The sequence below is a fragment of the Leptidea sinapis genome, chromosome 30, assembly GCF_905404315.1.
Source record: "Leptidea sinapis chromosome 30, ilLepSina1.1, whole genome shotgun sequence".
Lineage (NCBI taxonomy): Eukaryota > Metazoa > Arthropoda > Insecta > Lepidoptera > Pieridae > Leptidea > Leptidea sinapis.
This window is the reverse complement of record NC_066294.1, coordinates 6,913,876-6,928,597: the sequence shown is the minus strand read 5'-3', so window position 1 is coordinate 6,928,597 and position 14,722 is coordinate 6,913,876. Positions and strand designations below refer to the sequence as shown.

The following is a 14,722-nucleotide window of genomic DNA, read 5'->3' as shown; positions in this document are numbered from 1 at the left end:
TCAAGAAAGTGTAGAGGTATTTTAAAAGTTTTATTTTACGCCAAATTATGCCGCGGTTAAAGTAAAAACACTTTATAAAAAAATTGAGCTTCTGAATAAAAAATTTGAAAAACAAAATTTTATGAACGATGCGGGATTTGAACCTACGACCTCCGGCGTACCGTGCCGGTGCTCTAACCAACTGAACTAACCGTTCCAGTACCGCCGCGTTATAAAATTCTGTTTGCTTTGTTCAACTCTTAGTATTGTGATACTTTATTGTGTCCACAATGTTAGAGTTAAACAAAGCAAACAGAATTTTATAACGAGGCGGTACTCGAACGGTTAGCTCAGTTGGTTAGAGCACCGGCACGGAACGCCGGAGGTCGTGGTTTCGAATCCCACATCGTTCAAAAAATTTTGTTTTTCAAATTTTATTTGTTCTTTAAAATATAGGGGCCATCTTAAACTGATTTAACACGACGTAAATTACAACCTTTATTGTTGTCAGTTCGTCCTTTTCCATAAAAAGACCTTATAAGGAAGAAAATACCCTTAAAATTAACCTACAAACACGAAATGACATTGTTCGACGGACATATTATTTATTTCGCCTAAGTGTTCTAATTATGCATTTATTCTCTTGAATATCAATTAAAATCACACACACTTCGAGGTTGAATATCTCTGTTTTTATTTAAAAGGTATCAGTTGAGAAAAAAAGCGTGTTTTTTTGGACTAAAGAACAGAGGAGCAGTCCATAAACAATGATAATTTGCTCATCTTCCAATGTCATTCCATAGACTCAGAAGTTGTTCCGCAGTAACACAAAATGCAGAAACACTGCGCAATTCCATGTTTACTCTTTAAACTTCGTTTAGTAAGTGCTGAGCTTTTGTTGTTAGTAGGTCTACTAAGAACGAGGACGTTGTTAAAAGCGGAATACCAAGATTTGTTTTATGGAATAGGAGGACAAACGAGCGTACGGGTCACCTGTTGTTAAGTGATCACCGCCGCCCACAATCTCTTGCAACACCAGAGGAATCACAGGGGCGTTGCCGGCCTTTAAGGAAGGTGTACGCGCTTTTTTTGAAGGTACCCATGTCGTATCGTCCCGGAAACACCGCACAAGGAAGTTCATTCCACAGCTTTGTAGTACGAGGAAGAAAGCTCCTTGAAAACCGCACTGTGGAGGACCGCCACACAGCCAGATGGTGGGGATGATGATATGCAAACAAACACACAAACAACGCGGACTGAAAATGCGAACACACGATGCGACTGACAAAATAAAGAGAGATTGTCATTCAAATTCAAGTATTTCTATTCAAAATAGGATGTGACATCACTTATTGAAAGTCAAAAACTACCACCCATTCCAAAACGAATGCCTCAGACCTGAGAAGAATGGGCGCAACAAACTCAGCGGGCTTTTTTTTCATCAAACAAATATGTTTACAAAGTAATATAGTTTAATTGAACTTATTATTTAATAGCCTAAAGGCGGTCGCTCCATTCCCAATCTGTGCTATCATTAAGAACGTCATTTATGTTATGGTAACCTTTACCACACAAACGTTTTCTAACAAATGTTTTGAATATCGTTACTAATTCTTTTGAATAAATTACTGTCAAACGTCAAAGTGTGTGTCAATTCCTCGACTATGGTTGCTTGTTTCACACAGCGCTTTCGTCTTGGCACCGATAATTACCGTAAGCACTGTAAGTTCGTTAACACCGACCAATGACATACTCTTTGCACCACCTTCGCACGACAAGCCACAAGTTAGGATATCATCCCCACCATCTGGATGTGTGGCGGTCCTCCACAGTGCGGTTTACAAGGAGCTTTCTTCCTCGTACTACAACACTGTGGAATGAGCTTCCTTGTGCGGTGTTTCCGGGACGATACGACATGGGTACCTTTAAAAAAAAGCGCGAACACCTTCCTTAAAGGCCGGAAACGCTCTTGTGATTCCTCTGGTGTTTCAAGAGAATGTGGGCGGCGGTGATCACTTAACACCAGGTGACCCGTACGCTCGTATGTCCTCCTATTCCATAAAAAAAAACTAAGCTTGGTTGTCTACTTAAACGCAACATTGGCTGAATTGTGGTGCTCCTTCCACAGAAGCCTAAATTGGAAGAATAGAATTGAACTAAAAACGTATTTATAGATCAAGCGATGAGAATGCTGAGTTATGTAATTTTTGCACATTAGGTATATCTCTGCGCAAGAATACTTGGTTGCGTGTGACCAAACTTCCGTTTTTGTAATAATACTGACAGCAAATTTTTAATTACTTACTAAGCACTGTACCAATATTTAAGTACTTTTTCTATAAGATATATAATAATATTGACACACTTTTACACAAATTATCTTGCCCCAAACTAGGCATAGCCTGTACTAGGGGTACAAGACAACGATATATTTAATACAATATACTGACATAAACATACGTATATACATATAAACATCCATATTCATCATATAATTATTTGCACCTACCGACATTCGAACCCGGGACCTCTAGCTTAGTAGTCAGGGTCACTAACCATTCGGCTATATGGGTCGTCAATAGCAAGAATAGAACTAAAAAACGTATTCATAGATCAAGAGCTGAGAATGTTGAATTATTTATTTATTATATTAACTATTTATTTATGGTGTATGTGGATGATGCTAAGCTGTTCCTAATATTTCTCTAGTTAATTATTACGGTTACTCAGTGTTCGGGCTCTTCAATGCTTTGTATATAATAATTAATAACCAACTTGTCACAATTTAAAGGGCTCGGTAAAAAAATAGCATGTAATGTTAAACTGTATATTAAGGATTCGTCCGTCATACAGGGTGCCATGCGGCTAAGAGAAGTGTTCCTCGCACGTCCGACACAGTGGCGCCAAACTTGCTAGTGCCATAGAGTAAATTATAGTCTGTTATTGACACAAGAATAATTACTAATTGTTATTAATTTATTTGTTCTCCGAACACTCAGCGCCCTAGTTGTATAATATATTATATTATGACAGGGATCGCGTGTTCTGGCTCCCACACAACATGGACTTCCGCGGGCGCGTGTACGCAGTTAGCCCGCACGTGTCTGTCTTGGGTGCGGACGCCGCGCGCTCGCTCTTGGTACTCGCGCAGAAACGGAAGCTCGGCGCTCGCGGCTTGCGGTGGCTCAAGCTGCACGCTGTCAACTTGACTGGTGCGCTCAAGAGACAAACCATACACGAGAGGTGAGTGATACCACTGGTACGCTCCTTTGAACAGGATGCCGGCTAGATTTTACCACCACGGCGCCTATTTCGGCCGTGAAACAGTAATGTGTAAACAATTACTCTCTGTCTCAATATCGGTCTGAAGGGCGCCGTAGCTAGTGAAGCTACTGGGCAAATGAGACTTAGCATCTTAAGCGCATTTATAGTGCGGCTCAGAATGTTTGGGTTTTTCAAGAATACCGAGCGGCACTGCATTGTAATGGGCAGGGCGGATCAATTACCATCAGCTGAACGTCCCGCTCGTCTCGTCCCTTATTTTCATAAAAAAATCTGGTTGTCATGTGGGCCGCGACGCAGCAAGGTTGCGGACCTGTGCGTTGTATTCGGTACAGTGCTCGTAATCTTAATTTCGGACTTCTCAAAATATTGACCCGAAAAGATTAATGGTTGCCCGGCTCACATCTTGAGTATACAGGATATTTACGTTGTTCCTTTCTTTTAAAATACTATGTTACTTAAGAAGAGTTATTAGTTTTTGGCCATTCTTTCGATTCGCATCATAAGAGTAGGGGTGTTTTTTTTACTTTTAAGTCGCTTAGATTCTCAGGCGAGGGAAGTAATTTTTAGAAAATCTTTGAATGCAGAAGTACTAACTTTTAAAAATAACATAAAGTCTTCTTTCAGTAAAATAGCCTATCTTCAATATTTAAGGTACTTTCCCTTCATGTTCCATACCTTTGGGACACCCTGCATACATGTCATGCCGTCACACTTATGAAACTTTCTATAGCAAGTACATCTAAAATATCAAAAAAATATTTGCTTTAATATGCCAAGACACATCTGCTGAACAATGATGGTTTATTAACGGCCGTTTGCAATAACGAATCTCTAGTTACGAATACATTGCTGTCACCGTTTAATGACAAGATCTTATCTATCAATAGTTATGTCCAATATAGTTATATTCCAGTGCTTTATGTCGATAGGTTATTGAAATGTAAGTATAAGCGTAAAATGATAGATTTGTCTACCTCTAGTAAGTTAAACTAAGGATAGAAAGGTTATTGAAAACGATTGAACTTGACCAGATTTAAATCCACAGATTAGAGTATGCGGAGAGTATAATGGAAAAGATCCTGGATTCAGCAGACAATCCTTTGGATGGTGAGGGATGGTGGAAGGAATCCGAAGAACCATGGCAGACACTGGCCTGTTGTGTGGAGATCGCTAATGCTGTGAGGTCGCCAAATCCTGAAGGTGAGATGAACATTTTTGTAAATTAGAGCATACTGATATCTACTACTACCGTTGACAGTATTAACTTAAGTGTTTGTAACTATTTTAAACTAGTAATTTGCTATCCGTCAGGACCTTTAATTGGCATTTTGTTACTATTAGACTTTTATTTAAAATTATTGTACACTATTGGTCTTCCAATATGAAATATATCTATATATATAAAAATGAATTGCTGTTCGTTAGTCTCGCTAAATCTCGAGAACGGCTGGACCGATTTGGCTAATTTTGGTCTTGAATTATTTGTGGAAGTCAAGAGAATGTTTAAAAGGTGAATAAATAGGAAAATGCTGTTAAATTAAATAAAAACAACAAAATTGTTTTTCCTTTGATGTGTTCATACATAATTTCTCTGAGAGAATTTATTGACGCACGGTTTGACAGTTCTGCTATGAAACAAATTTAATTACGACAGCAGGGTGCATATTTTACGAAGTAATTTTTAATGTTATGATATATTATTGACAAATTCATATAAAAACATTATTTTATTTATTATAATATACAGAACAACTTCTGTCGGGTCAGCTAGTAAATAATAAATTAGAACCTTCAATCAAATATAGTACATATTCAGCGTATCAATATATCAATGGCGTGATAGATATGGTACGAGTCAATTTTATTGGTAAGTCAGTTGGTCTCAGTACTGCTCGGGAATTCAAAAATTACACAAAAATTTGTTTGTTTCACTGTTGATGGCTTGCTTCCTTATACTGACTTAGAGGAGTGAGAGCGGTAACTATGTTCTTTCACGTGTGGTAAAATTATTAATTCTTTAAATATTCACCAACAACCTAATTTTTTAATTGTTTACCTACACCCATGCTTTAAATCCTCTATTAAAGATTCTGAAACAGTTAGTTTATTGCCAACATTAAAACACCCAAAGTCCTAATAACCACTACATCATCCAAACGAGTTTTGCAATGTTGTACTGAATTTCATAATAACACTCCTTTGTTTTTTTTTTCGATCCCTTCATGCGCAAAGAGTTTCAACAGACAGCCACATTCTTATTGCTCGTTGCGTGGTATCTGTATGAATTTCAAAAAAATAACATTTTCGTCTTCATGCGTTGTACACTATCAGAACGTCGCGCGCCTAAAAAAAGGAGGTTATTTAATTTTCGCCATTTTTCGCGAAAAATAGCGATTAGAAATAATAAAACACAAAAATAACATGTTTACATTGTTGAATGAACAAACAAATTTAGTCCCATCACCTTTGTTACGTATCTCTTCCGGGGGTAATACGTCACAACAGCCGACCAATCACAGCGCGTCATTTCATGGGACGAGGGTATAAAAGAGCGGCTTCCGGCTCATTTGATTCTGTCTCGTGCCAGATTTTGGCGAGACAACACGTCATGAGGATGCCTCGTGTAGAGGCGAAACACGTGTCGAATTGTTTAAAAACAAATATTGGCGGAATTACCTAACACTAAAGAAAACTTAAATCATTTGTATATAAACTTTACATGTCGCAGTCACGGAATAGTTCAGCCAAATGGAGGTGCCCATAAACTTAGTATGTGAACGAATGTCTATTACTGTATTTGCAATACACAAAAAACAATGATACTTTTTTTATTTTTGTTCAGTATGAAATCTGACGTCAACGATATGATATCTGTCTCGTATACCTGTAAACTAGCAATTCTTGTATATATATATAATCTGATTCTCGGAAACGGCTCCGACGATTTTAATGAAATTTTGAATAGAAGTAGTTGCGGGGGCGAGAATTCGATCTAGCGATAGGTTTCAATTAAAAAAACAAATAGTTTTATCCGTGTTTAAATCAGAAACATCTATAATAACATTAGAATACATAGGTAAATTTCGCCACTATATACAAGACTATAATAGCTCCGGAAAGCAGAAGACCCCGGTTCGAATCCTGATGTCCTTTTAGTTTTTTTTTTATTCAAGTTTTATACATTCTTAAAAATCCGAGCAAGGCTCGGTCGTCCGGATATTATTACATTATATTACACCTAGTGTAGTTGCTATTATTTTAATGTCAAAATCAATTATAAGAACAGTAAATACATATTGATACAAGTGCAGAAAATATGTAATTTATTCACGAGCTCGTAGATTTTAGTTAAAAGTAATTTAAACATTATATTCGAACGCTCACATTCACTCACACCACTCACACTACTCACATTTACTCACACTACTCACATTCACTCACACCACACAACCTACTCACCGTTTCAGTTACTCAATATGGATACGATTTCTTATTTTCTTTCTATTTAATTTTTTCTTGTAAGTTTTTCTAGTATTTTTCGTTTTTGTCTTAAATTACTTTTTCACATACTTATTGTACTGTTAATAGTATTCCTTTGAATTGGCGTATCTATTCTGTATTATTTTTATATAATCTTTTCATTTTGTTAGCTGTAAGGAATCATAAATAAATAAATAAAATATTCGTAAAGTGATAAATATTGATTTAAAAGAGTTGCAATAATTTTGTTGCCATTTCTCAATAAAAATAAACCATTTCCCAAGCGGTGGTTATTTGCACAGCTCTTATAACTATTATTGGGGCCTTTATCGCTTATATTTGTACTCTTACTTCTTACGCAGTTATTAAGGTCTTTTAACTAGTGCATCTTTGATCCAAGGTTATAACATTCACTTAGAACTAAATATAGGAAATACTAAAAACAAACTTGGAGAGAGCCCATAACACTTAGAAGTGATTTATAAAGTGACAAGTAAGTAAATAAATAATAACCCCCTTATTCATAATAGTCTGCTAATTTAAAGCATTGCTAATTCTCACTCTGTCTTCTTCTATTGACCTAAGTCAGAATGAGAAATAACACTCCTTAGCGGCTGTTTTAAGTAAGCGGACCATTATAAATAAGGGGGTAAATGTTTTCACACGTTTAGACAAATTATGTTGCTCCAAACTAGGCATAGCCTGTACTATGGTTACAAGACAACAATATATTTGTACAATATACTTACTTAAACATAAATACAAATAAACATCCATATTCATCATATAATTATTTGCACCTACCGGTATTCGAATCCGGGACCTCTCGCTGAATAGGCTAGCTGATAGCCTACGAACGGAACGCGAGAGGTCGTGGGGTCGAGTCCCGCATCGTTCATAAACTTTAGTTTCCAAAATTTTATTTGTGTATCACTAGTTTTAGTACCGCAGACTCTCGCTATATGGCCGACAGCGCCAAAATGGCGAATGTCCACCGCCGGTCCAGTGGTATATAGTAGAGCTTAGTGCTGGGGAAGCTTAAAACAGTATGTGAAGAAGGTGGTGTTTTGTAGAGTACGAGTGCGGGTTCCCGGTGCACCAGGACGGCTCCTGCAACGGACTGCAGCACTACGCGGCCCTCGGCGGAGACGCAGCGGGCGCGGCCGCCGTCAACCTGGCGCCGCACCGCGCGCCGCAGGACGTGTACAGCGAGGTGGCCGCCATGGTAACAAGACCACTACTGTCTAGTGTAGATTAGGCCTATCGCAGATGACACACTTTTTGTGCTATCGAGTCTGCGGCACGAAAAAAGGCTGCTTTGCGCGCACAACTTGTGTACGTTAGGGAGGAAATCTGCTGTCGCCGTCTCGGCAATTTTGTGGGTAGGGACCTGTCCACTCTCTGGCTCCGCGTAGATTTAGAGGACCGCGTCCGCATCTATGCGTGTGTCTACAGGCCCCATAGTGGTAACACAGAAACCGATCATCTCATGGGCTGCGTTCAAGCGGCAATTGACGACGTGCTTGCACAGATCCCCTCCGCTGAAATCGTAGTCTTGGGTGATTTCAACGGGCACAATGCCGAATGGCTTGGTTCACGTATTACAGACTACGCAGGGCGATCTGTGCATAATTTTGCATTGGCGTATGGTCTGTCCTTATTGGTTGAGTCGCCAACGCGGCTCCCGGATGTGGATAGCCACATGCCGTCCTTATTAAATCTTCTGCTAACTACACATCCCGATGCTTACCAGGTCTTTGTCGACGCCCCTCTCGGAACGTCCGACCATTACCTGGTCAGGAGTGTAGTGCCGCAGACCACCAGCGACCCGCCGCGTTTGGCACTACAAGTCAGCAGATTGGGATAGGATGCGTTCCTTTTTTGCATCCTACCCTTGGAGCAGGGTTTGTTTCCCTTCGGATGATCCTAGTGCCTGCGCCGTTGCAGTAGCCGATGTGATACTGCAGGGCATGGATATTTTTATACCAAGCTCTGTAGTACCGATCGGTGGCAGATCACAGCCCTGGTTCGATGCGTCAGTTAAAGCAGCATCTGACTGAAAAAAAACAGGCGTACCGAACTTGGGTTGCGGCGCTGGGCACAAAGGATCCGAACTGCATAGTTCTTAAGAGAAAATACAACCGTGCCTCCAGATTTTTTAAGCGGCAAATCGCCCGTGCAAAGTCAAAACACGTCAAAATCGGCGAGCAGCTTTCCAGTTATCCGACCGAAACACGCAAGTTCTGGTCGTTGTCGAAAGCTGCTCTTGGTAACTTCAGCCAGCCGTCCATGCCGCCGTTGCACATGAGGAATGAGACCCTGGCCCATACGGCAATAGAGAAAGCCGATCTCCTTTGCGCTCTTTTCGCCTTCAACTCGACTCTTGACGACAACGGAAAAACACCGCCGACTATCCTGCGGTGTCAGAGCTAAACCCCATGTGTCGTATCACCGCTCTTCGACAACACTTCCCTTAAAACCTCGCCTAGTATCGGAATACTGGGTCTCGAAATCTCGAGCGATTGCCAATTTCGTGGCCATCTGGAGGGCAAAGCCAAATTGGCTTCAAAGAAACTGGGCGTCATAAATGGTGCACAGCAATACTTCAAGCCAGCCCACATTCTAGCGCTGTACAAAGCGCAGGACCGGCCACGCGATCCACATACGCACGATCACCCAATCATTCAGCCCTCAGGCTATTAAAAAATAAGTTTAATTGTACAATATTACTTTGTAAAAATATTTTATGCTGAAAAAGACAAGCCCGCTGAGTTTGTTGCGCCCATTCTTCTCAGGTCTGAGGTCTTTGGAATGGGTGGTAGTTTTAGACTTTCAATAAGTAATGTCACATCCTATTTTGAATTAAAAAAACAAAAAACAGTCATTAAAACATGTTAATTACTATTATCATTGTAAAAGTAAAAACACAATTAAATTCTTTTCAGAAAGATTTCACAGCATAGTTATGATAGGTGATGAACTTTTGTTCTTTCGACTGAAGAGGTTCAAATGAGGAGAGGAAATATATAATGTATTGTTTGACAAATTAAATAAAATTTTGTAACCACCGTACAAACCGTAATCGTCCGAGCGTTCTCCCTAATGAGCCAACCGTTTTAGTTACGTATGATTCGTAAATCTTGGTGTGCTGAGACACACCAAGATTTGGTTCCATTTTTTTCCAAATTTAATTTAATTATTCCCCAGAATTGAGGTAAATTACTTTAAAAATAAATTTGTTATGTTTTTAAAGTGATAAACCTCACTTCTGGGATTAATTACACAAATAAAACTTTTATGAACGATGCGGGACTCGAACCCGCAACCTCTCGCGTCCTGTGCGAGCGCTCTTACCAACTGAACCAACCATTCGAGTGACGTATTGTTGATAAAATCTTTTTTGCTTTGTTCAACTCTCGTTCAACGTTGTAGCTTCATCTACAGGATCTACTTTACAGTTGATAACCTGCTCAACCCCAATATTTGCATATTAGGAAATTGACTTGAGATGTCACTCTTGTAAATCTAAACAATTTATCTTTTTATAGTGATAACCCTCACTTCTGGAATTAATTACACAAATATAACTGAAAACAAAAAGCCCCGCACCGTTCATAAAATTTTGATTTTTTTTTTTTGTGTTACTTTCAAAATAATAAATTATTTTGACAAATTCAGGTTGAGGGCATGCGAGTCCGTGATGCGGCGGCGGGAATGAAATCTGCAATAATTCTGGAGAACTTCGTGCGCAGGAAGGTGATCAAACAGACGGTGATGACCACCGTGTATGGGGTCACCAGATTTGGTGCTCGTCTCCAGATTGCTAAACAGCTCAAAGGTCCAGTATCATATTATGATGGCAGGAATAATTATAAACTTACTATGCCTACTACTCGGCTAATTCGAGTTAGTAAGTAGGTCTTTCATTCGTAGTCAATTTCAATTCATTTGAATGTAGTGTGAGGTATATGTTTCTACAGCTGCAAAATCCCAGAAAGTTAACAAAATAAATATCATATTGCTAAATTCAATATATATATATATATATATATATATATATATATGTTACGAGCAACGTGATTAACTGGGCATTATTAATAAGGACCGGCCATTATTAATAATGCCCGACGGCCCGTGGTCCATGTAATAAGTCAGGGTTTGAGATAGCTTGAATTTATCACTTGGACAAAATTTCCTATTGCAGAAATAGGCCAAAGCGTTTGAGTAAGGGTACCCGATAGATTAGGCCAAGATGCATAGTCTTAATAAACTTGCTATTATTATATCTGTCGAAAAAGAAAAACTTTACAAACTTGGAACTAAACACGGTATTTTAAACCAACTGTACTCCAGAAATCAGTTTACTTGGTATAAAGAAAAGTTCATTTCGGTCGACGATGTTCCAAAAGTTGATATTACTCTTCGAGAATGTGCTCGAAAAGACTCTCATTTTGATGGACAAGGCTTCCAGCATTGTAACTGTAGTGGTGACTGCAATTCAAAACGTTTTAAATGCAAGAAATCAAACATTCTTTGCAATTCCAATTGTCACAAAAGCTGATCTTGCAAGAATAAATAATTCTAAACTTAATACCTTTCTTGCACAGTCGTTAATTATTAGATATTTTTGTTGATTTTTCTCAGTTAACTAATTTTAAAACTATTGTTTTTAAGTAATATTTTTGTCAAAATAAAATTAGGTAACTAATGATGTTATTACATTTTTAAATGTTTATTTTTTAACTACTATGGTTCAATAGTTTATTTTTTGTTAACTTTTCATGATAATTTTGTGAGTTTAATTTCATTTATTAAACAAAAACATTACAGTTCACCTATTTTATTACTTTGCCCAAGATAGGGTGGCCATTATTCATAATGGCCGGGAAAAGTGAATAATCATGCTGTTTTAATCACATTGTCCAATTGAGTCGGGCATTATGAATACAGACCGGCCATTATTAATACTGCCCAGACTTATCACATTGTCCGTAACACATATATAAATGTAGAGCAGTTTTTTCTTCGGTTATACTGCGAAAACTACCGAACCGATCGGAATACATAAATACCATTAGATGCAGCGTGTTTCAGAGAAGGTTTTATTTTATGATAATATGTTGGTGACTGCTTACCCGGAACTATATTTTTTGACTTAGTAATAACTATGTACTCGCAATACAGATAATTCAGTCCATGAGAATTCATGCCATGAGCGGGCGTGGGGTACTTAATGACTTTATAAATGATACAAAAAAGTATTTGTACTATAGTACATAATCACTACATATTATAAAACGAAGTCCTCCACCGCGTCTTGTCTGTTCGCGATAAACTCATAAACTACATATATTGCACTGATTTTCGAACTGTTTTCACCAATGGATAGCGTGATTCTCCAGGAAGGTTTTACTATATATATAGTTAAGTATTTGTATACATTAACGATATTTGTTGGAGGTGTCCGAAAAAAGAAAGGTCCGTGATGGCATATTAGACCGGCCTTTGAAAATCATAAAAAGTGAAAAAAATGATAATAGGATGAAACATATTGGAAAAGGAAAAGAATATTACAAAAATGAAAGGAAAAACAAATTTCGGTCGATCTGAGGTCGGGAAGTGGAAAAGGGAGGGTGTTTAAGGGTTAAAAATGGCTTATCTCGAATTCCGGCAAACCTACAAGTCCTATCGGAAAAAGTCAACGTGACCTTGAGACATAAGATGTTAAGCGCAATTGTAGTGCCGCTTAGAACTTTTGGGGTTTTTTAATAATCCTGAGCGGCATTGCATTGTAATGGGCAGGGCGTATCAATTATAACCTGAACGTCCTGCTCGTCTCATCCCTTATTTTCATAAAAAAATATTAATAACACAGAATAAGCTTATATATACAGTGAGTGTTGTTCGTCTTCGCAGATATCGACGCGTTCCCCAAGGAACATGTGTGGCCATGCTCCCACTACCTCACCAACAAGACATTCGACAGCCTGCGGGAGATGTTCACCTCCACCAAGCATATACAAGACTGGTTCACCGAGTGCGCCAAGTGAGTACTAAAATAATTTTCAAATGTTATTATCATGCATAAGTACTTCACGTTCATAATAATATTTTTCAATTGATAACTTTTTTTTTATGGAATAGGAGGACAAACGGGCGTACGGGTCACCTGGTGTTAAGTGATCACCGCCGCCCACATTCTCTTGCAACACCAGAGGAATCACAAGAGCGTTGCCGGCCTTTAAGGAATGTGCACGCTTTTTTTGAAGGTATCCATGTCGTATCGTCCCGGAAACACCGCACAAGGAAGCTCATTCCACAGCTTTGTAGTACAAGGAAGAAAGCTCATTGAAAACCGCACTGTGGAGGACCGCCACACATCCAGATGGTAGGGATAATATCCTAACTTGTGGCGTGTCATGCGAAGGTGGAATCCGGCGGCAGGAATCAGGTTAAACTGCTCTTCGGAACACTCCCCGTGATAAATGCGGTAGAAGACACACAATGAAGCGACGTCTCTACTTCTTATGTGAGAGTAAACAGCTTCGTAACGTAACGCGTTACAGCGCCAGTCTGTCAGGCTTCCCTTTCTCTCACGAATACGGCAGTGGTAGGCAGGCTCCTCCCCTCTCACTCTAACCAATTGTTAATTTTATAGGATTAAATAATGATACTAATAATGTACATACACAAAATTCTAATGTACCTACATATTCAAGAATTGTAACTAAGAATAAAATATAAATTATAATCATTTAAAGATTTTATTAACTAATAACCTCTCCTTACATCATCATATTTTTTATTGCAGGGTTATCTCCGGAGTGTGCGGCGAGAGTGTGGAGTGGGTGACGCCCCTGGGGCTGCCTGTGTTGCAGCCCTACTACCGCAGGGCCCCGCCCTCCACCTCGCCCTGCTCGCCGCCGCTCGATCTTAAGCAGTGAGTCTTTACCCAGAGTTAGACAATAACAATGCATATAAAATGCTTAGATCATTTATTCGTCTAGACCATAGGTTCTCAACGTGGGCGATAACGCCCCCTTTTGGGCGTTTCAGACTTTCGGGGGGGCAGTAGAAGACCCAGAGAAAATTAGGGGGCATTGAGATGGCGCAGATGAGGCGTGGGTAGATTAAAAAATATAGCCTAAAAAGGCAAAAAAATACACGAAAATACTCTAGAAAAAAAAATATTCTCAAAGTGGGCGGTGAGCAAAATAAGGTTGAGAAACTATGGTCTAGACTGTGAAAACGTCGAAAATAATTGAGTGTGACAGTTTTATTAAGAGCAATACACGCACACTAATACAAAGTGACATAAAAATCGCGAGTGTAATACGTAACTTGTCTACCAGTAACAGGCTCTATCTAGATCAGAGATTATCAGACTTATTGCTTTTACCGCCCCCTTTGAGAATCAATTATTTTTCAGCGACCTTAACATTTTATACACTCCTAGTATAAATATTTCTAGTTTTATACCATTATAAAGGGCAGAAATAAAAACTATTTAGAGTGTCTGTGCACTCATACGTTTTAAATTCATGTCATACAAAAACGTACACAAACACCCTTATTCGAAATATTAAATAATAAATTAATATAAAGTATCTAAATGACATTACAAATCACCCATCGCTTCCCTAAACCACGCCCCCCTCTAGGTATGTAACGCCCATAAGGGGGCTTTATCGCCTTTGAGAGAGACTGATCTAGATGGATATATTATCTAACCTAAAATTATTATAAAATCTATAACTCATAGTTATCATCCGGTCTTGATTCTAATTTATGCGAATCACTTTACCGTTACTTCACCCTTACCATGCGAGTATTATAGTAGTCCGTATGGAGTGCGATCGATGGCGAATTAAGGAACTGTGGATACGTGTGTTAACATTCTGTAACGAGTTGCGTAGGTGACAGAGGGTGAAGGCGGTCATAAGTTGATATTTAACTAATTTGATTGATATTTCCATTT

The 14,722-nt window shown here is 38.8% G+C and overlaps 1 protein-coding gene and 2 non-coding genes across 3 annotated transcripts in view; 1 reads left to right on the top strand and 2 right to left on the bottom strand.

The window, feature by feature from the left end:
* LOC126973849 (DNA-directed RNA polymerase, mitochondrial) overlaps window positions 1-14,722 on the top strand; it is a 40,741-nt gene that overhangs the window by 21,196 nt on the left and 4,823 nt on the right. Inside the window, exons 16-21 of the mRNA XM_050821189.1 lie at window positions 3,013-3,222; window positions 4,310-4,464; window positions 7,818-7,969; window positions 10,423-10,582; window positions 12,661-12,790; window positions 13,556-13,684. Of these exons, the coding sequence (XP_050677146.1) occupies window positions 3,013-3,222; window positions 4,310-4,464; window positions 7,818-7,969; window positions 10,423-10,582; window positions 12,661-12,790; window positions 13,556-13,684 (936 nt within the window). The remainder of the gene's footprint in view (window positions 1-3,012; window positions 3,223-4,309; window positions 4,465-7,817; window positions 7,970-10,422; window positions 10,583-12,660; window positions 12,791-13,555; window positions 13,685-14,722) is intronic.
* On the bottom strand, window positions 123-196 carry Trnat-ggu (transfer RNA threonine (anticodon GGU)). Its single transcript has one exon. It is a non-coding gene; the product is annotated as a tRNA-Thr (tRNA).
* Trnap-agg (transfer RNA proline (anticodon AGG)) lies at window positions 10,043-10,116 on the bottom strand. Its single transcript has one exon. It is a non-coding gene; the product is annotated as a tRNA-Pro (tRNA).